The following is a 23,111-nucleotide window of genomic DNA, read 5'->3' as shown; positions in this document are numbered from 1 at the left end:
TGTTCCTGAGCCCATGTGGTGATATCCTTTACACACTGCTTTTTGATGCCTGAGGAATCGAAGGTTCGTAATATCATCGCTTACGTGCAGTGATTTCTCCAGATTCTCTGAACCTTTTGATGATATTACGTACCGTAGATGGTGAAATCCTTAAATTCCTTGCAATAGCTGGTTGAGAAATGTTGTTCTTAAACTGTTCGACAATTTGCTCACGCATTTGTTCACAAAATGGTGACCTTCGCCCCATCCTTGTTTGTGAATGACTGAGCGTTTCATGGAAGCTGCTTTTATACCCAATCATGGCACCCACCTGTTCCCAATTAGCCTGTTTACCTGTGGGATGTTCCAAATAAGCGTTGTGATGAGCATTCCTCAACTTTCTCAGTCTTTTTTGCCACGTGTGCCAGCTTTTTTGAAACACGTTGCAGGCATCAAATTCCAAATGAGATAATATTTGCAAAAAATAACAACATTTTCCAGTTCGAACATTAAATATCTTGTCTTTGCAGTCTATTCAATTGCATATAAGTTGAAAATGATTTTGCAAATCATTGTATTCTGTTTTTATTTACGATTTACACAAAGTGCCAACTTCACTGGTTTTGGGTTCTGTACTTGGTATTGTTACAGTCGAGGTCTGTATCCTCCTACGGTGTGTAGTGAAGCCTGTTTAGCTGACTGCAAATGGACGTTAGCCACTAGGTAGCTCGCCATGTTTTAATGTCTTGTGCCTGCTGGGTATATTGTAATGATAACACCTTTGCACATGTAAACAGAAGCAGCACCTCTCACTCTCTCTGCAGTGCACATCTGTGTTGATGTGGACGCTCCAACATGGCCGCCTTGCTGTGCTGATGATTTTAGCATGTGTCACGCAAAGCGTTACCGTGAAGATACAGTCAGCATTGTCCTTCGCGCCACAGAGGTTAAAGGTCAGAGGGCTTCTGGGGAGCATTCCGAGACGGACGATAATATGTCTCCCTGGAGCTCTGCTGCTTGTCAGGACATCTGCTCCGATTTGTACACTAAAACTCACACAAACACCACCTTCCTTCCCGCACAATAAAACTTTTTTGAAGCATAAAGGATTATAATGAATTTATTTATTTATTTAATAATCATCATTTTAAGCTGTGCTTCTTCTTACTACTTTGTAGCCACGTTGTAATAGGAAACTGGAAACGTGATGTGCCATATAGTAACTGTTTGACATCAATTATAACCATAGCCAATAATACATATACATCTTGGTGATTAAAAAATAAACACTACTCCTCCATTGATAATCAAAAAAAATTCCATCAGCCCATGGCTCAATAAGTGTTTGTTTAACACAGAGGTGTCCAAACTATGGACCGCAGGCCAAGTGCTGCCCGCCGACATCTTCAATTTGGCTTGCGTAATGTCATGAGTATAAAAAAGGCATTTGTTGCCTGCAGGAAGATTGTATTCATTTAAAAAAAACAAAAAAAAAACGGATTCGGGCATTATAATTTGGACAACAGTTGTTGAACAATTGGAGTAATATTGCACCAACGACCTTTATATGCGATCTTGACAGCTTGATGCACAGCATTAACTTATATGACGTAATGCCGATAACCTTCCCTAGTCATGGGGCAAAAAGAAATCCAACCAACACAAAATGCCAACAGACATGGTCACACATAACACAACCTGCTCGCTGAACTTTGTGGATATTATAACAAATATTCATGCACCATAAATATTTCAAAATCAGACCCATTTAAATCCATCACAAAGCATGATGGGAAAAATGCAAAACACTCTCTACTAGCTGCTTGATATTTCTGATTGAATACAAAGCTATAGGGAGGTTGTCACGGAAGTAGGAGTCGAACTTTCACAAATTTTAATTATATATCCATTTATTTATATATATATATATATATATATATATATATATATATATATATATATATATATATATATATATATATATATATATATATATATATATATTAGGGCTGCAACAAATGATTAATTTGATAATTGATTAATCTGTCGATTATTACTTCGAATAATCGATTAATAATCGGATAAAAGAGACAAACTACATTTCTATCCTTTCCAGTATTTTATTGGAAAAAAAAAACAGCATACTGGCACCATACTTATTTTGATTATTGTTTCTCAGCTGTTTGTACATGTTGCAGTTTATAAATAAAGGTTTATAAAAAAATTAAAAAATTTAAACAATTTAAAAAAAATTGCCTCTGCGCATGCGCATAGCATAGATCCAACAAATCGATGACAAAATCAATCGCCAACTATTTATATATATATATATATATATATATATATATATATATATATATATATATATACACATATATATATATATCCATCCATCCATTTTCTACCGCTTATCCCTTTTGGGGTCGCTGATATATATATATATATATATATATATATATATATATATATATATATATATATATATATATATATATATATATATATATATATATATATATATATATATAAAATAGTTGGCGATTGATTGATTTTATTATATATATATATATATATATATATATACATATATATATATATATATATATATATAGGACTCTTCTACAAAATATTTGCACTAAATTTGTCAGGCTTGTCCCTGACAGTTTGACTGTGTTTTAGTTTTTTCTCTGAGTTTGTCTTAGTTTTCTGTCCAGCACTTTTATTTTGTCTTTATTTCCTACTTGTCTCCCTGAGTGCTGTGTCCCCTCAGCTGTGGCTGATTGGCACCTGGCCACACCTGGTGTCAATCAGCCAGCTGCTATTTATACCTGCTCTACCCTCCAGTCCCTGCTGGATCATTGTCATCACTACCTGATTGTCATTGCCGATGTCATTGTAGTGTCTACCTGTCCTTGTCGCTGTCGTCATAGCGGTAAGCTGTTCCTTATAGCTATTTACGGTTGGTTTCTCCTAGCTTCTTGTTTTCCTGTTAGCCAGATCCTGTTAGCCGTTTGCTATTTCCAGTTTTTCTGTTTTCTGGTTCCTGTTTCCATTTTGCCTGTTCCTAGTTTGTGTGTTTACTTTATTTCGAACATTAAATCATGTTTTCCCGTATAACGCCTTCCGCCTTCTCTGCATCTTGGGGTTCGCGTCCTACAAACTCTGACATAATGATCCAGCCAAATTCGAATCTCGCAGAGATGTCCATGGCGGAGAGGCTTAACAAAGCTTTGGACTTAATGGCTAATCTGAAGAAAAGTTCGGCCGCTTTTCAAGCCCTCTCCCTCCCACCCCTGTCGTCTGTGGTCCTATCTGGGGACGTCTGGGATCCGTCCCTTGGGGGAGGGGCTATGAGTAGCAGTGCAGCTGGGGAGGCACAGCTACTTCTCGCCCCAGTGGGTCTGCAAGAGACGGCGCCATCATCTCCGGTGGGTCTGCAACCTACGGCGCCACCATGCACTCCGGTGAGCCGGCAGACGCCACCATGCACTCCGGTGGGCCGGCAGACGCCACCATGCACTCCGGTGGGCCGGCAGACGCCACCATGCACTCCGGTGGGCCGGCAGACGCCACCATGCACTCCGGTGGGCCGGCAGACGCCACCATGCACTCCGGTGGGCCGGCAGACGCCACCATGCACTCCGGTGGGCCGGCAGACGCCACCATGCACTCCGGTGGGCCGGCAGACGCCACCATGCACTCCGGTGGGCCGGCAGACGCCACCATGCACTCCGGTGGGCCGGCAGACGCCACCATGCAGTCCGGTGGGCCGGCAGACGCCACCATGCAGTCCGGTGGGCCGGCAGACGCCACCATGCAGTCCGGTGGGCCGGCAGACGCCACCATGCAGTCCGGTGGGCCGGCAGACGCCACCATGCAGTCCGGTGGGCCGGCAGACGCCACCATGCAGTCCGGTGGGCCGGCAGACGCCACCATGCAGTCCGGTGGGCCGGCAGACGCCACCATGCAGTCCGGTGGGCCGGCAGACGCCACCATGCAGTCCGGTGGGCCGGCAGACGCCACCATGCAGTCCGGTGGGCCGGCAGACGCCACCATGCAGTCCGGTGGGCCGGCAGACGCCACCATGCAGTCCGGTGGGCCGGCAGACGCCACCATGCAGTCCGGTGGGCCGGCAGACGCCACCATGCAGTCCGGTGGGCCGGCAGACGCCACCATGCAGTCCGGTGGGCCGGCAGACGCCACCATGCAGTCCGGTGGGCCGGCAGACGCCACCATGCAGTCCGGTGGGCCGGCAGACGCCACCATGCAGTCCGGTGGGCCGGCAGACGCCACCATGCAGTCCGGTGGGCCGGCAGACGCCACCATCCTCCTCTCCGGTGGGCCAGCAGCAGACGGCGCCACCATCCTCCTCTCCGGTGGGCCAGCAGCAGACGGCGCCACCATCCTCCTCTCCGGTGGGCCAGCAGCAGACGGCGCCACCATCCTCCTCTCCGGTGGGCCAGCAGCAGACGGCGCCACCATCCTCCTCTCCGGTGGGCCAGCAGCAGACGGCGCCACCATCCTCCTCTCCGGTGGGCCAGCAGCAGACGGCGCCACCATCCTCCTCTCCGGTGGGCCAGCAGAGGGCGCCACCGCCATCCTCCCCGGTGGGCCAGCAGAGGGCGCCACCGCCATCCTCTCCGGTGGGCCAGCAGAGGGCGCCACCGCCATCCTCTCCGGTGGGCCAGCAGAGGGCGCCACCGCCATCTTCTCCGGTGGGCCAGCAGAGGGCGCCACCATCGTCTCCGGTGGGTTTTCCCACACCGGCGGACGAGCCGCCTCGCCAATTGCGGCGGCGTTCAACTCGCTGTCGCCACCTAACTCTTCCCCGCTGGTTGCGGGGACACTTAGCCTGGTGGCCCACCTCCTTGTCCTCCCTCCACCCTCCCGTGACTTTGGACTTTTTTGGGGCGGGGGGTTCTAGAACGTCTGGTATCCGTTATAGGAAGGGGGGCTACTGTCAGGCTTGTCCCTGACAGTTTGACTGTGTTTTAGTTTTTTCTCTGAGTTTGTCTTAGTTTTCTGTCCAGCACTTTTATTTTGTCTTTATTTCCTACTTGTCTCCCTGAGTGCTGTGTCCCCTCAGCTGTGGCTGATTGGCACCTGGCCACACCTGGTGTCAATCAGCCAGCTGCTATTTATACCTGCCCTACCCTCCAGTCCCTGCTGGATCATTGTCATCACTACCTGATTGTCATTGCCGATGTCATTGTAGTGTCTACCTGTCCTTGTCGCTGTCGTCATAGCGGTAAGCTGTTCCTTATAGCTATTTACGGTTGGTTTCTCCTAGCTTCTTGTTTTCCTGTTAGCCGTTTGCTATTTCCAGTTTTTCTGTTTTCTGGTTCCTGTTTCCATTTTGCCTGTTCCTAGTTTGTGTGTTTACTTTATTTCGAACATTAAATCATGTTTTCCCGTATAACGCCTTCCGCCTTCTCTGCATCTTGGGGTTCGCGTCCTACAAACTCTGACAAAATTAGACATAAAAATGGCTAAATGAACTAAAAAACTCAATATTACAGTAGTATTGGCCACTACATAAGACTAAACCAATCAGAGCACGCTGTTCAGTATTGTCGCCACTGATTGGCTAAGCATCAGGCAGTACTACTATATTGCATCAGGAGAGTGTAAAGGTGATTAAAGGGTGTTATTTTATGTCGAGAGGGTTTTGTGATAATAAAAAATATATATTTAGAAGGTGGATAACAGTATTTTTTTATGCTCGAGTTATAAAAAGTGTGTTTTTATAATCGAGGATTACTACTTTGCAGAAATTCATTTATTGCGGTCATGTGGGAGCCAATTAACAGCGATAAAGGAGGGAGTACTAAGAGAACAGCTAAATCTAAAAATGAGATATGGTTCCCATGCTTGATTGTGGCCAATTGTTGTCCACCAATCTTGCTCAAAACACATGCTTGTCGGTCCCCTCAAGTGTGTATCAAACAGCATTGCCAGATGGCAAATGACAAATTATAATACTAAAATGTATTGTATTACTGGGACAATTATCTAGTTTTGATGTTGCTCAGTAAATATAATATAGAGTATATTGTAGTTTTAACTTTAAATGTGGAAAAGAAGCACTGGCAGAACAGCGCCCCCACATGGCTGTAAGAGACATGCACAACAATGCAGTGTCAATCCTAGAAAATGTCAAAAAATTGAAAAGCCGTTAAATTATTGTCTTTATTGGGTGAGTTTAATTTCTTTTACATAAGCTCATTTTTATCCTTTGTCGTTTATACTGTCTCTTATTTTTACCTTTACTTTTCAACAGTTTTTGACGATTGTATTCAATTTGGTTTATATTGCTGTATGATTGCTCCACTTGTAAAATATTTAAAAATAGCGAATTGCATTGGGAGTGCCTTCATTTTTCGTACATTGCACATATACTTGTTTGTGTTAAATTGTTCGTTAAAAAACAAACTTTAGGCGCAGCGCAGAATGTTATGAAAGGCCACAACCTTAAATAATTACTCAAATGTGTCATTAATGAATTAAATAAATAAATAAATAATGCATTTCTTAAATAGTTAAATAAATAATTGATTAAATCGTTAAATGGTTAATTAAATAATTAAATGTAATTTTAAATCAAACGAATGAATGACATTTAATAACACATGTATGTATTTAATTGTGGTTTTAATTATTTAATGACACATTTAAGTAATTATTTGAGGATTTAGGGTTCAGGGCTGGTCATTACAGTTTGTCCTATTTGACTTGCCGTAGTCAGGAAAATTTTGCCATGAAATTCAACTTGCCAGTCTTGTCTTTTCGTGAGTCCGACAAAGTGTTTATATTGTATGTATAGTATTAATACGCACTCGCTGTTTGATTATAATGTGCATCTTGGTTGTAGTTTTAATTACCACATTTGAAGGTGTTGAAATCGCCATGTAAAATCTCTAATGCTAATCAGTAGCATGTATATGACATTTCCAATGTAAATTAGCATCACGCAAGCGCGTGCGTTTTAATGCATTTATTTTATGTTGGAATGTCACAGAGACGTTATTTTGTATGTCATATAAGTTATATCCACATACTTTACCTTACCTGTATGTTGAGTTTTCCAGTGTTTTGAAGTGAATGTGTCTTTAAAGGCTCTCACATGGAGGCAACCGGTTACAAGCAAGACGACGTTCAAGAGTCTTTTAAGTGAACGATGAGAACCTGAATTTTAAAACACTGATTTTTTTTAATTTTTTTAAAATTGAATTGTCGGCATAATTGTAGAAAAAAAAATCAGTTCACAAAATTTAGAAGCAAAAAAAATCAGTTATATAAATTTAGTGTTAAAAAAAGCTTTCATAATAAAGACACGGATACCTCCATAATTGGGAGCAGTTTTTTATGCACATGCAAATTTAGCGTGGGCGAGTTAAGAGTTAAATTAAAAAATATGTATACATATGTTTACCCATAAAAATAAAGAAATACATACATTTTAAATTGTTATTTTTGAAAATTGTATTTAATTTTATTTGGGTTCACTTTTCAGGTCCATTTTTCTAAAGCACAGGTGTCAGTCAGATCCGGCCCGCAAATGAATTATCGATAATTGATCTCTTATCTATTATTGATTAGCAGAGGTCGATAATATCGGCCTGCCGATATTATCGGCTGATAAATGCTTTAAAATGTAATATCGTAAATTATCGGTATCGTTTTTTTTTATTTTCGGTATCGTTTTTTTTATTTTTATTTTTTATTAAATCAACATAAAAAACACAAGATACACTTACAATTAGTGCACCAACCCAAAAAACCTCCCGCCCCCATTTACACTCATTCACACAAAAGGGTTGTTTCTTTCTGTTATTAATATTCTGGTTCCTACATTATATATCAATATATATCAATACAGTCTGCAAGGGATACAGTCCGTAAGCACACATGATTGTGCGGGCTGCTGGTCCACTAATAGTACTAACCTTTAACAGTTCATTTTACTCATTTTCATTAATTACTAGTTTCTATGTAACTGTTTTTATATTGTTTTACTTTCTTTTTTATTCAAGAAAATGTTTTTAATTTATTTATCTTATTTTATTTTATTAATAAAAATAAAAAAAAAGGACCTTATCTTCACCATACCTGGTTGTCCAAATTAGGCATAATAATGTGTTAATTCCACGACTGTATATATCGGTATCGGTTGATATCGGTATCGGTAATTAAGAGTTGGAAAATATCGGAATATCGGATATCGGCAAAAAGCCATTATCGGACATCCCTATTGATTAGTATTAGAACCGGCTCGCAGGCCACGGCCGCCTGCTGCTGTTTTGCACGGATCAATACTCCATCAGTGTTGGCGCTAGGAATTTTCAAAATGGGGTCGCACAGTAAATTTTTGTGGTCGCACTTTTTTGTAACAAGCTTTGAAAACAAATGATAAATGTATCTCACATTCTATACTGTGTTTTGGAAAAAGGTTGTCATAAACGTTACTTAATTCATTAAAAAAATAATACAAAAAACACATTTTTATGCATATGTAAATGTATTCCGTTATAAACATTCATTCACTCTCTTCTTTCCTTCATGGATCTAAACTTTACCGCTGCCAGTATTTTAATCTATATTTTTATTGTAATATTTTCAGAATGTGTTTGTTCTATTTTTGGCCAAAGTAAGACAAAGAAAACAATCTGAAGTTGTCTTTATTTTTTAGTTTTAATGCGATGATTTGAATAGCCCGGCCCGCTTGTGCACAGATTTTCCACCATGCGGCCCCTGAGCTAAAATGACTTTGACACCCCTGTTCTAAAGGTTAGTTGTAGTTAAAGCGTACACCAACCATGTAGGATAGCACAATTTTGTACTCACATTTTTATTATGTCCTAATTTTCATTGTAGTGTTCTTTACACTTTTATATCCATTAATATATTTTTATCTTACCTATTATTTGTGTATGTTTTTCTATATAGTTAAAATGCTACACATTTTTTAGGTGAGATAGTATTTTAACTATTGATGTCACTGCCAAACCATGGAAAAATGGCACCACCTTATGGAATGTTTACAACGAAAACAACAAAAACATTTAAATGTACAATATTTGTCAACAATAAAGTAATAATTGTGTAAATTACAATATTCTGATCTACATCTTATCATATAACTGATATTTGATATCGGACCGATATCAACACCCCTTATATATACATATATTATCTTTATTAAATTATTGTATTCATACTAAACAAATACAGTACATGTGAATACAAATAAAAAAACAACAAACGCTGGATAATCTAGTCCAGGGGTCCCCAAACTACGGGCCGGATCCGGCCCGCCAGCTTCCAAAATCCGGCTTGCGGGAAGTTCCAAGTTAAAAAAATAAAAAACAAAAACATGTAACTTTTTTTAAGTTTATTTTTTTTAATCTGTCCTTTCTAATCCATTTTCTACTGCTTTTTACTCTCGGTGTCTCCTAGCCGCTTAAGCAAATCATATTGTCTAAAAAGGCATTTTCCCATCGATAACGTGACATCAGCAAAGTATGCACTCTTTCAGTCAATTATTGCGCAAAAAAAAAATAAATAAATAAAAATATATATATATATATATACACACACATAAAAAATTAAATGTACAGTGTATACGTATATACATACATTTATATATACACACATGTATCATATATCATCATATACGTATATACATACATATATGTATACACATGTATCATATATCATCATATATATATATATATATATATATATATATATATATATATATATACACACACACACAGCCAAATTGTTTTAACCCAATGCGGCCCCCGTGTCAAAAAATTTGGGGACCCCTGATCTAGTCTGTCGCGAATTAAATTCATAACCAGACAAGAACCACATTTCCACCAGTCAGCAAAATCAGTATGACATCCTTCATAAAAACCTAACATCACTTACATTTGTCATGATTCAATCTGCCCTTTGAAATGTATAAAATAAACCATCCTCAAAGCAGATTACTACATCTATAAATAGAAACGCAGCATTATTAGCTAATAACTGCGTTCACATTATTATAATTAACACACATAGTGTTAGTATATGACAGTTCAAAGATGATTTCCTTCAGTCGGGTGATTCTTTCATTCCATCAATACTTTCACAGAGTACCTGCGTTCAACAATAACACAAACACTTCAAAGTAATTTGGAAATTACATGGACATCATTTTTAAAGTGCTTAAGTCCGGTGCCGTGATGGCGTCAGCGGCTCGTTTGGTTGCGTTCACTTGGGATGAAGGATGAGTGACACGGAATGTCTTGTCAAGCACTTCCTGTTTTGGATTATCTTCACCTCAAAGTCATGGGTGTTTTTGTTGGTTGTTTTTTTTAACAGACACAAATAAAGAGGCTGTTTGCATAGTCTCAAAGTGATCGCCAGTCCCGTGGAGGGAAGGTCTTTAAGCTTGTGACCAGTTTGATCCCGGATTTGTGTGTGGGAAGAGTGAACAGCAGCCAGGAGGAGCCAAGGTTACCTGGACAACAGGAAAGTAATATTAATAACACCTATGTAATAAGAGTCTTCTTCTTCTCTTCAGGCACTATTCTCCCGTTTTTTAAGCGCTTGAAGTTACGATCTCATTCATATTTTACATTTCATTTTTGGGGGGTTGTTGAAAATTGTGGAGCATGGAACTTTACTAACACTTGTAAATGTCGTTGAAATCCATGAAAAAGATAAGACTTTACATTTTGAAAAGGCAGTATCAATCCAGGCAGTGCTTGTTGCCATGGTGATGTAGTGTGTGTATGCACGCTACAGCAGCGTCTTCTTACTGGCTGGGTGTAAATAATAATCTGTAAATGAAACTTTGTTAACCCACTTTGATGTTATTTGAGTTCTGTTTCGCACGAATGTTTGTGAAGCTGTGACACGTCAGAGGGCTTTGACAGATGTGTGTGTGTGTGTGTTCATGTGTTTGTACCCTTCTTGAGACATCAACAAAGAAAAGTACCTTCCATATGAGGACCGGTGAATATTTTAGGACCGAAGTCATGGTCCCAATACGGAAAAGCATTGCATCTAATAGAGAGCCAAATACTAGAGTCCGTGAACATTGCTCCAAAGTCAGGATTTTTTGTTGATATAATGTGCATACAAAAGTAAACATCAGGTGCAAAGGCAGCAATATATGATAACACCAGACGGCAGCTAAAGAAGGACTTCTCTATTCATCCCCGGAAAAACCCGCCAGGTGAACATCTTATTTTACGACTTCTGGTGCTGACGTAAGACAACCCACGTCCCATATGCTCAGTGGCCTAGTGGTTAGAGTGTCCGCCCTGAGATCGGTAGGTCGTGAGTTCAAACCCTGGCCGAGTCATACCAAAGACTAGAAAAATGGGACCCCTGCTTGGTACTTGACATCAAGGGTTGGAATTGGGGGTTAAATCACCAAAAATTATTCCCGGGCGCGGGCACCACTGCTGCTCTCTGTTTCCCTTCACCTCCCAGGGGGTGAGGGTGATGGGTTAAATGCAGAGGATAACCTAGGTGTCACCACACCTAGTGTGTGTGTGACAATCATTGGTACTTAAACTATATGTGAACAAATACACTACGTTACTAAGACTATGGTGGCCATTAACAGTTAGCTTTTACAGCTGGGTTGCCCAAAGTGCGGCACAGGGGCCATCTGTGGTCCGTGAATCGTTTGTCATCGGCCTTAAGCAGGCCTACTGAAACCCACTACGACCGACCACGCAGTCTGATAGTTTATATATCAATGATGAAATCTTAACATTGCAACACATGCCAATACGGCCGGGTTAGCTTACTAAAGTGCAATTTTAAATTTTGCACGAAATATCCTGCTGAAAACGTCTCGGTATGATGACGTCAGCGTGTGACGTCACAGATTGTAGAGGACATATTGGGACAGCATGGTGGCCAGCTATTAAGTCGTCTGTTTTCATCGCAAAATTCCACAGTATTCTGGACATCTGTGTTGGTGAATCTTTTGCAATTTGTTCAATGAACAATGGAGACAGCAAAGAAGAAAGCTGTAGGTGGGAAGCGGTGTATTGCGGCAGGTGTTGGGCCGGATAACACAGCCGGTGTTTCATTGTTTACATTCCCGAAAGATGACAGTCAAGCTTTACCATTGGCCTGTGGAGAACTGGGACAACAGAGACTCTTACCAGGAGGACTTTGAGTTGGATACGCAGTTGCGGTACCGTGAGTACGCATGCAGCTGCGGCTTCCAAACATTTGATCGCTTGCCCGTACGTGCGTGCCGCTATGTGCATGTCACATACGTAACTTTGGGGACTTTGGGGAAATATATGTGCTGTATGAACTTTGGGGAGGTGAACGGTACTTTGGGCTGTGGGATTGAGTGTGTTGTGCAGGTGTTTGAGTTGTATTGGCGGGTTATATGGACGGGAGGGGGGAGGTGTTTGTTATGCGGGATTATTTTGTGGCATATTAAATATAAACCTGGTTGTGTTGTGGCTAACAGAGTATATGTCTTGTGTTTATTTACAGTTTTAGTCATTCCCAGCTGAATATCAGGTCCCACCCGCCTCTCACAGCATCTTCCCTATCTGAATCGCTCCCACTGCCCTCTAGTCCTTCACTCTCACTTTCCTCATCCACGAATCTTTCATCCTCGCTCAAATTAATGGGGAAATCGTCGCTTTCTCGGTCCGAATCGCTCTCGCTGCTGGTGGCCAGGATTGTAAACAATGTGCAGATGTGAGGAGCTCCACAACCTGTGACGTCACGCTACTCGTCTGCTACTTCCGGTACAGACAAGGCTTTTTTATCAGCGACCAAAAGTTGCGAACTTTATCGCCGATGTTCTCTACTAAATCCTTTCAGCACAAATATGGCAATATCGCGAAATGATCAAGTATGACACATAGAATGGACCTGCTATCCCCGTTTAAATAAGAAAATCGTATTTCAGTAGGCCTTTAAAGTACCAGTGATTGTCACACATACACACTAGGTGTGGCGAAATTTTTCTCTGCATTTGACCCATCACCCTGGGAGGTGAGGGGAGCAGTGGGCAGCAGCGGTGGCCGCGCCCGGGAATCATTTTTGGTGATTTAACCGCCAATTCCAACCCTTGATGCTGAGTGCCAAGCAGGGAGGTAATGGGTCCCATTTTTATAGTGTAACTTGCTCAGTGAATTATTGCTTTGATTGATGACACTGACCTCTCTCTTAGGGGTAAATGTGGGTTGCTGAGGAAGGAAAGCTGCTGCTCCAGACTGCAGACGCGGAATGCCAGGTAGCACGAGGACAGGATGAGGAGAATGATCCTGCCAACACAACCGAATGGAAATAGGAAATCCATAAAAAGGTAAAAGAACATAAAAATGAGAAAACATAATTTTTTTTGTCATGCATTTTGTTGGAAGTAAAAAAAATACATTCAGTTGCTGCTTACTTTGCATTACATTAAGTAAGTCTGAAGTAGACAGGAGTGATGTAATGTCACTTAATGAACACTGCGGGGCGCCAGTTAGCTTGCTGTCAAGATTAATGGCACATTTGGAGCACTGAGGATGAGGTTGTCATACATACTGCTGCTGCTGCTAAAATATGGTACTCAAGTACAATTCAAGCCTTAAATAAACTATAAAATTAACTTAAAATAGGAAATTGTTTCCTTGTGGTGAATAATGGCGGCAGACTGACAGTTTTTTATGGCTGTGATGGTGATGGAAGTGATAAGGGACAATAAAAATAATACTTTTTGTTGTTGTTGTTTAATGCTTTTAATCAGTATTATTGATGTTATTGATATTGTTGTTCCTTTTATTAATTTTAGGTTTCCTTTTTTTGTTGTTTTTGTATTCTATTTTGTATGTCTTCTCAACTGTATTTTATTTTTTGTATCCTAAGTATTGTAAAACTGGGATTGGAGATAGGATTGCTCTATTTTCTTTTATTAAATCGATTACCATTCTGTGTGAAATAAACCTTAATAGATATGGTGGGAAGGCATTATTATCAGTAAGAATTTGTGGAAAAAGGGATATAGGGGTAAATAAACTGCTTCTTCCTACTCCTATTCAGACATGTTGAATAGTGTAATTGTATACCACGTGTTATAACAAATTAATAAATCCTACTACACCATTTATACCTACAATTTATGTGGAGCATATTAAGAATGTATGAGCACAATCAACACATTTAATGTCCAAAAGGAGTGCCAAGTGTCACATAAGAAGTGATTAACTTAACGTGTGTACGAGTGCTTGCATATTAGAGGCTATTTATCACTAATTTTTTCAGATATTCTAATAATCAGAATACTATATAGTAATCATAATATTAATCATGCAGCTGAGATAGGCTCCAGCACCCCCCGCGACCCTGAAAGGCACAAGCGGGAGAAAATGGATGAAATACAAAGCCAATTGGCAGTAGCTTTAAAGTCCAAGTCAAATACTTGTTCCTGTCATCATATTATTATGCACGTGGTTGTAGGCTGCACATAAAAACATGTTTGTGAGCATGTGTGCGTGTTCCCGTGCACACTCACAGCAGGGTAAAGAACTTCAGCAGCTGGTATTCCATCTGGCCCAGCTCTGCCACTGGCTCGGATAAAAGGCCTCTGTCTGTCTGCAAAGCTCGCTCTGCGACACATACATACACACACGCACACACACATACACACATACATACATACATGGTTAGCAATTACACAACAGTTACAGCAGTGTGCAACATGGAGAGATAACATGCTTCGAGCTTTGGTTTGAACCACTTTGTGAGCACCATAGAGGGCACAAGGATTTTTTTCTCTCACCTCTAAAGCACAGGTGTCAATCTCACACATCATTTTATGAGACCCGCGAAAACCTAGAGTATTTGTCAACAAAGTACTTTTAAAAAATTTTTTTTAACTAACTTTCAATTTTGACAGAAAAAATGTGCATCTCCCGCATGCAATTGCATATATGAATGCCAAAAATAATACGGCAACAGACACCAAATAAAACCATTTGAATTTGTTTTAGTCAGCCCCTTAAGTCATCCAGCAGCTATAAAACTATAAAATGGTATTGCTGAATAGGTATGTCTAATATTTTTTATTTATGACAGTCCAAATATTTTGACACGCACACGTAGGACGGAGGATTCTCTCTAAATCGCCTCCTTTCTCACAGCCATTTGTGCGTAACTGTGCCAGTTTGCACACCTACCGTATTTTTCGGAGTATAAGTCGCCCCGGAGTATAAGTCGCACCGGCCGAAAATGCATAATAAAGAAGGAAAAAAACATATATAAGTCGCACTGGAGTATAAGTTGGATTTTTTGTGGACATTTATTTGATAAAAGCCAACACCAAGAATAGACATTTGAAAGGCAATTTTAAATAAATAAAGAATAGTGAACAACAGGCTGAATAAGTGTACGTTATATGAGGCATAAATAATCAGCTGAGAACGTGCCTGGTATGTTAACGTAACATATTATGGTAAGAGTCATTCAAATAACTATAACATATAGAACATGCTATACATTTACCAAATAATCTGTCACTCCTAATCGCTAAATCCCATGAAATCTTATACGTCTAGTCTCTTACGTGAATGAGCTAAATAATATTATTTGATATTTTACGGTAATGTGTTAATAATTTCACACATAAGTCGCTCCTGAGTATAAGTCGCACCCCCGGCCAAACTATGAAAAAAAACTGTGACTTATAGTCCGAAAAATACGGTACTATGCAAAGCGAAAGCCATTTATCAACAACACCCAGAAACGCTGCCGGCTTCGCTGGGCATCATCATCTAAGATGGACTGTTGCAAAGTGTTCTGTGGTCGGACGAGTCCACATTTCAAATTGTTTTTGGAAACTGTGGACGTTGTGCCCTCCGGACCAAAGATTCTAAATTCTAAGTTAATGATTATTTGTAAAAAAAATAATTTTGTTCTCCGTTCGAACTTTAGGTATCTTGTCTTTGCAGTCTAATCAATTGAATATAAGTTGAAAAGGATTTGCAAATCATCTGTTTTTATTTACGAATTACACAACGTGCCAACTTCACAGGTTTTGGGTTTTGTATAACCATATACATATACCTATATAAATATACATATATATGTAGTTCTTATTTTATTTTCTATTTTACTTGTGGGGTGAAACAACATTTGATATATTTGTGTTCCATTTTGTCAATTGTATGTCTGTAAAAACCCAATGAACACATGTTTTAAAAAAAAATAGACGCGCACAAGTTTAGAATATCAGTTTTGCGTTCACGTTTAAGTTTGCACGCGTTTCAATATACGCAAAACTTTTGTAGATCAGGCCCTATGTCGGTCGACTGTTCCGTCAGGTTTTTTGGCCTCAAATTTGCTATGGAGATGCCCAATTGGTTCAATACCTTGAGTAATGATTCTGCATAAATTTGGTAATTTTAGACAAATTCATCCTTACTGACGGTTTTTTTCCAAAACTACAGTTTCTTCTATATTGACTGAATTTGAACTCATTTGGACAATAAATACTTCTAAACCCTTCCCCCCACTGGGATGTGACGCTAATCCACATAATACACCATGCTGCCCAAGTAATCATACATGATAATATTGTCCAAGCACATTACTATGATTTTCAGTTGTATAAAGTGTCAAATTATTTTGTGTGCGTGGGTGTGTGTGTGTGTGTGTGTGTGATTATCTGGATTTAATCTGAATCCCCTCAAAGCTTTTTAATGCTACACCTCCCCCACATAATTTAGTCTTTGTTTGGAGCTTAATGTGCTGTTGCATAAGAGAGACGCTGCTATCCAAAAGCAGTTACTCGTTTTTTGTTTTTTTTTGCTGTCGCTAACATGAGAGAAAGAAAGACATATTAGGACTGTCATGCTTTAACGCCTGTGATTAATAACAACAAATATGTAAAATGTTCCACTAAATTGGCCCTAGTGTGTGAATGTGAGTGTGAATGTTGTCTGTTTATCTGTGTTGGCCCTGTGATGAGGTGGCGACTTGTCCAGGGTGTACACCGCCTTCCGCCCGAATGCAGCTGAGATAGGCTCCAGCACCCCCCGCGACCCCAAAAGGGACAAGCGGTAGGAAATGGATGGATGGATGGATGTTTTAAGTGAATAAATTACGTGCATTCAAGTACAACATACAAACAATGTTCATGTATGTCATTCTGACAGCAAAAGTCATTTCAATTATGCAATGAACTGTGATTAATCAACATTTAAAAATTTATTTAATGTGAAGTCAATTATATTTATATCACATTTTTTCTCGAGAGACTCAAAGGACTTTACAGTGTGAAATCCATTTATATAGAACAGTGGTGTCCAAACTACGGCCCGCGGGCCAAGGCATCACAAGTTAAACAAAAACATTGGCCTGCGGTGTGCAACTCAATCAATCAATCAATGTTTATTTATATAGCCCTAAATCACAAGTGTCTCAAAGGGCTGTGCAAGCCACAACGACATCCGCAGTACAGAGCCCACATCAGGGCAACTGTCTGCATATAGTCTCTTATGACAAGCATTAGGTAATAAATACCGCCCTCTGGTAGCCAGAGTTAAGATGGACGGTCAATGACCACTAATTTGATTTGACAGTATAATGACCACAAATTTGATTTGACAGTAAGTTGAGCACAGCATCAGTATATATATGACCAAGTCCTAACAACTTTCCCCACTCATGGTGTAAATGAACTCTAACCAACAAATAAAGTCAACACACAGTAACACATAACACACCCGCTGCTCTTTAAACTTTGTGGACATAATAAAGTAGGTATATATAATTTAAAAATACACATATATAATTCCATTAAAGTGCATGATGGCTGATATGCAAAACACTCCGTCCACACTTCCCCACGTTTGGCGCATTTTACAAAACCAGTGAAGTTGGCACGTTGTGTAAATCGTAAATAAAAACAAGAATACAATGATTTGCAAATCCTTTTCAACTTATATTCAATTGAATAGACTGCAAAGACAAGATACTTAACGGTCGAACTGGAAAACTTTATTTTTTGCAAATATTAGCTCATTTGGAATTTGATGCCTGCAACATGTTTAAAAAAAGCTGGCACAATTGGCAAAAAAGACTGAGAACGTTGAGGAATGCTCATCAAACACTTATTTGGAACATTCCACTGGTGAACAGGCTAATTGGGAACAGGTGGGTGCCATGATTGGGGAGACAAGCAGCTTCAATGAAATGCTCAGTCATTCACAAACAAGGATGGGGCGAGGGTCACCACTTTGTTAACAAATGTGTGAGCAAATTGTCGAACAGTTTATGAACAACATTTCTCAACGATCTATTGCAAGGAATTTAGGGATTTCACCATCTACGGTCCGTAATATCAAAAGGTTCAGAGAATCTGGAGAAATCACTGCACGTGAGCAATGATATTAAGGACCTTCGATCCCTCAGACTGTACTGCATCGAAAAGCGACATCAGTGTGTAAAAGATATCACCACATGGGCTCAGGAACACTTAAAAAAAACACTGTCAGTAACTACAGTTCGTCGCTACATCCGTAAGTGCAAGTTAAAACTCTACTATGCAAAGCGAAAGCCATTTATCAACAACACCCAGAAACGCCGCCAGCTTCGCTGGGCCTGAGCTCATCTAAGATGGACTGATGCAAAGTGGAAAAGTGTTCTGTGGTCTGACGAGGCCTCATTTAAAATAGTTTTTGGAAACTGTGGACGTCGAGAGGAAGAGGAAAAGAACCATCTGGATTGTTATAGGCGCAAAGTTCAAAAACCATCATCTGTGATGGTATGGGGGTGTATTAGTGCCCAAGGCATGGGTAACTTACACATCTGTGAAGGCACCATTAATGCTGAAAGGTACATACAGGTTTTGGAGCAACATATGTTGCCATCCAAGCAACGTTACCATGGACGCCCCTGCTTATTTCAGCAAGACAATGCCAAGCCACGTGTTACAACAGCATGGCTTCATAGTAAAAGAGTGCGGGTACTAGACTGGCCTGCCTGTAGTCCAGACCTGTCTCCCATTGAAAATGTGTGGCGCAATATGAAGCCTAAAATACTACAACTGAGACCCCCGGACTGTTGAACAACTTAAGCTGTACATCAAGCAAGAATGGGAAAGAATTCCACCGGAAAAGCTTAAAAAATTGGTCTCCTCAGTTCCCAAACGTTTACTGAGTGTTGTTAAAAGGAAAGGCCATGTAACACAGTGGTAAAAATGCCCCTGTGCCAACTTTTTTGCAATGTGTTGCTGCCAATAAATTCTAAGTTAATGATTATTTGCACAAATAAATTAAGTTTTCTCGTTCGAACATTAAATATCTTGTCTTTGCAGTCTATTCAATTGAATATAAGTTGAAAAGGATTGGCAAATCATTGTATTCTGTTTTTATTTACGAATTACACAACGAGCCAACTTCACTGGTTTTGGATTTTGTAATATGACCCCTTTGAGCGAGTGTCTTTTGAACAAAGCTTAATTTCTGGAAGGTTCCTCACCTTCCAGAGGCTGCTCTAACTTGAAGGGTGTGTTGGCAGCGCTCAGACTGCTGCTGGAGTTCCCCAGGAGGTCAGGAAGGGAGGAGGACACGGACACCACCGAGGGTTTCCTTCTCCACTTCAACACGGACGGAAATTCGTCCTCTGCCGGGAACTCGTCGGGAGCCGGGAATTCATCCTGGAGCAGAAAAGCATGGATCAAAAATCTATTCCTGCAGTTGAAAACGTGAGTCGTGTTTGGATTATTCTAAACAGAGTCGCTGTGAGTACGTTTGGTCATACTGTACTGCTAAACATGTCAGGAGACAGATAATGATCATTAACTGATCAGTAAGTTCATAGTCAACCGAGGTATCAATTATAATGTTGCATAAATCAGTAACAACAACTCAAATAAAATAGTTATGATCAAGAAAAAAGGTGCAAGTTAATGGGCCTAAAATGCTACTCAAGAAAAACATTTGGACCAAAATCCTTTTTATTGCAACGGTCAACCTAAATTACCTACTTAAGTAATCCATAAAGTGCAGGAATCACTGTTCAATTGGTGATAGCGTGGGGCAGTTTTTGCCGCTAGGCTCCACCCACTTTGAATAGGTAAGAACAGGTACTGACCCCTTTCGGGTGTCATCATTATAATTTCTACCAAATATGATCAAGATCTGAATTTGTGGAGCCAAGTTAAAGTTTTGTGTCAGCGCAATGTTTGGCGCCATACCACGCCCACATTTTATGGTGGAAGCAAAATTTGTTCGCAATTTATCATCACCTCTATGTGTCGTAGCTGTGATTTTAACCGTGACTCTTTTGACCAAAGTCCCAAGGAGGAGTTTGTTAAAATACGACCCCTTTTTTTTGCCGAAAAATGGCCAAAAACCATCGGAGCAAAGTTTGGCGCCATGCCACACTCACATCTTATGGCGTAGGCAAACATGTTTGAAATGTATCATTGCCTATATGTGTAGCAGTGACGTGCGGTGAGGTTGATGGCTGGTGAGGCACTGACTTCATCACAGTCAGATTTACAAACATATGAACCCTAAAGAGTATCTTATTCACCATTTGATTGGCAGCAGTTAACGGGTTATGTTTAAAAGCTCATACCAGCATTCTTCCCTGCTTGGCACTCAGCATCAAGGCTTGGAATTGGGGGTTAAATCACCAAAAATGATTCCCGGGCGCGGTGCCGCTGCTGCCCACTGCTCCCATCACCTCCCAGGGGTTGAACAAGGGGATGAGTCAAATGCAGACGACAAATTTCATTACACCTAGTGTGTGTGACAATCATTGGTACTTTAACTTAACTTTAACTTTACACATACAAACTGTAGCACACAAAAAAGCACATTTAATAAAAAAAACGTTATTATGGTCTTACCTTTACTTATAAATTAATAATAACTGGGATTTATATAGCGCTTTTCTAAGTACCCAAAGTCGCTTTACATGTAGAACCCATCATTCGTTCACACCTGGTGGTGGTAAGCTACTTTCATAGCCACAGCTGCCCTGGGGTAGACTGACGGAAGCGTGGCTGCAATTTGCGCCAACGGCCCCTCCGACCACCACCTGTCATTCATCATTCAATTCACCGGTGTGAGTGGCACCGGGGGCAAAGGGTGAAGTGTCTCGCCCAAGGACACAACGGCAGCGATTTTTGGATGGTAAGAGGCGGGGAGCGAACCTGCAACCCTCAGGTTTCTGGCACGGTTGCTCTACCCACTACGCCATGCCGCCGCAACTAAAGCCCTCACTTAAACTTTCCACGTGCAAGATTGAATCTATTTAAAAAAGTGTAACCGAGGGTGTATAAATGTCGCCTATACTGTATGAAACTACAAAATAACAAACACGGAGGCTCCAGTTTACACGAGGACCACTTTATTTACCTTCTTTCAAAAACCTCCGCAACGTGTCATCACTTCCGCTCTTAGCGCCTTCAAAATAAGAGCTCAAGGCATATACTGTATAACAGCGCATAACAGGAACTTAACATCAGAAAGAGGAAAGCCCATGAAAATAGGTTACAAAAGTTATTTAATAAGAAGCCAAAAAGTGCAAAAACAATAATGTTCGTGTTGGAGGAGTTGTGAATTAGATACACCTGCAGTCTGCAGGTGTACCTAATGTTGTGGCCCTGCAGTCATTCACAACTCCTCCAACACGAACATTATTGTTTTTGCACTTTTTGGCTTCTTATGAAATAACTTTTTTAAATAGATTCAATCTTGCACGTGGAAAATTTAAGTGTGGGCTTTAGTTGATATAACAATTCTACAGCGGGGGTGCAGGAGGCGGGATTACTGGAGCCTCAGCCAGTGCGTCTTTTGCAGCCGTTTTATGATCGCTCAGCACAAGAAATACGTTACACACATACAGTTGTTGACAAAATAAACTGTACATTATATACCTCAGTTAACTAAACTATGGAAATGTATAATATAATTCATATAGCAATACAGTCTCACTGCACAGCAGGCCAGCAGTTAGCCGAGTCCGGAATCCATGTTGAGGCACTGAGTGACGTGCCTCAACTGGCTGCTGTTCACCGCACCGTCTCTTCTCAGTATTTGAACGGCAAATGTGAAAATTCAGCGATTTTGAATAAAAATAATCTAAAACGGGTGAAGTTAAATGGAAAATAACTTTATAGTATAATCACTGGATACATATAACAATTTAATTTTTTTTTTTTCTTTTTACTTTTCTTTTCTTTCCATGATGGCAGGTGAGGCCCTGCCTCACCTGCCTCATTGGCATGTCGCTCGCAGCGCTGGCAAATCTAGTCTTCTATATATATATCTATGGTGGTCACTCACCAGTGATAAGGTGGGCTCCTCCATGTACTGCTTTAAACTCAGACTCTTCCCATTGACCTGTAGAGGAACACGACATCAACTGACACGCCTCGAGGTGTCTATGCGTGCGTGTGAATGTGTGTGCTGTCCTACCTGTAGGTGAGTGCAGATCCTACGAAGGACGTCGTAGACACTGTCTCTTGACAAAAGTGATACAAATACGTACTGAAAAAACAAAACAAAATGCAACCTATCATCACTTCACATTTGGACTCATTGGAAATGAATGACATGTTACATAAACACATAATTTTATTCTGAACCACTGAAGTACAGTGCCTGAGAGGCTCGAACCGCCACTGCATGCACTGCACCAACATAAATGAGTGATGAGCTCGTAATCAATTTGGCAAATAACACTTTTAGGGATCAAAGAACGTTTTAAAGGGGACATTTTCAATCACATTTATTCAGGAACAATCAAGCAGGATAGGGCATAGACAGGATTATACAAATCCCTTTGACATTTCCAATAAAAAAAAAGCTGCATTTTCCATTTTAATGAAGGCGTAAAACAATGTGAGAATGTCTTCTAAAACAAAATCTGTAATGCTGTCATAAACATGGGGATGTTTTAGATAAAATAGCAAAAATACCCATGCAAAAGGTTAGAGATTTTGCATATCAAACACTTCAAAATTAATCTGATCGTGTTCTTATTCATTCAGAACAGCTGGGCCTTCTGCAGAGCCAAAACAATAACACACCTTGCAAAGGACGAAAAGACTGAAGTACTGATCTACCGTATTTTTCGGAGTATAAGTCGCTCCG

The 23,111-nt window shown here is 40.4% G+C and overlaps 1 protein-coding gene and 1 long non-coding RNA gene across 3 annotated transcripts in view; one reads left to right on the top strand and one right to left on the bottom strand.

Moving 5' to 3' along the window:
• Nucleotides 1-4,738: 4,738 nt before the first annotated feature.
• Nucleotides 4,739-19,664, top strand: LOC133615966 (uncharacterized). Its single transcript, XR_012050829.1, has 4 exons — nt 4,739-5,227; nt 10,351-10,504; nt 13,190-13,324; nt 19,522-19,664. It is a non-coding gene; the product is annotated as an uncharacterized lncRNA (long non-coding RNA).
• gramd2aa (GRAM domain containing 2Aa) overlaps nt 9,720-23,111 on the bottom strand; it is a 91,717-nt gene continuing 78,325 nt past the window's right edge. For both annotated transcript variants that reach the window (XM_061974900.2, XM_061974901.2), the window contains 6 exons: nt 22,434-22,505; nt 22,302-22,358; nt 19,483-19,660; nt 14,516-14,609; nt 13,179-13,283; nt 9,720-10,489 (listed from right to left, as the gene is read on the bottom strand). In XM_061974900.2, coding sequence (XP_061830884.1) covers nt 10,486-10,489; nt 13,179-13,283; nt 14,516-14,609; nt 19,483-19,660; nt 22,302-22,358; nt 22,434-22,505 — 510 coding nt within the window. In that variant the 3' untranslated portion in view covers nt 9,720-10,485. The remainder of the gene's footprint in view (nt 10,490-13,178; nt 13,284-14,515; nt 14,610-19,482; nt 19,661-22,301; nt 22,359-22,433; nt 22,506-23,111) is intronic.

Source organism: Nerophis lumbriciformis, linkage group LG15 (genome assembly GCF_033978685.3).
Source record: "Nerophis lumbriciformis linkage group LG15, RoL_Nlum_v2.1, whole genome shotgun sequence".
Lineage (NCBI taxonomy): Eukaryota > Metazoa > Chordata > Actinopteri > Syngnathiformes > Syngnathidae > Nerophis > Nerophis lumbriciformis.
This window is presented reverse-complemented; position numbering and strand designations above follow the sequence as displayed.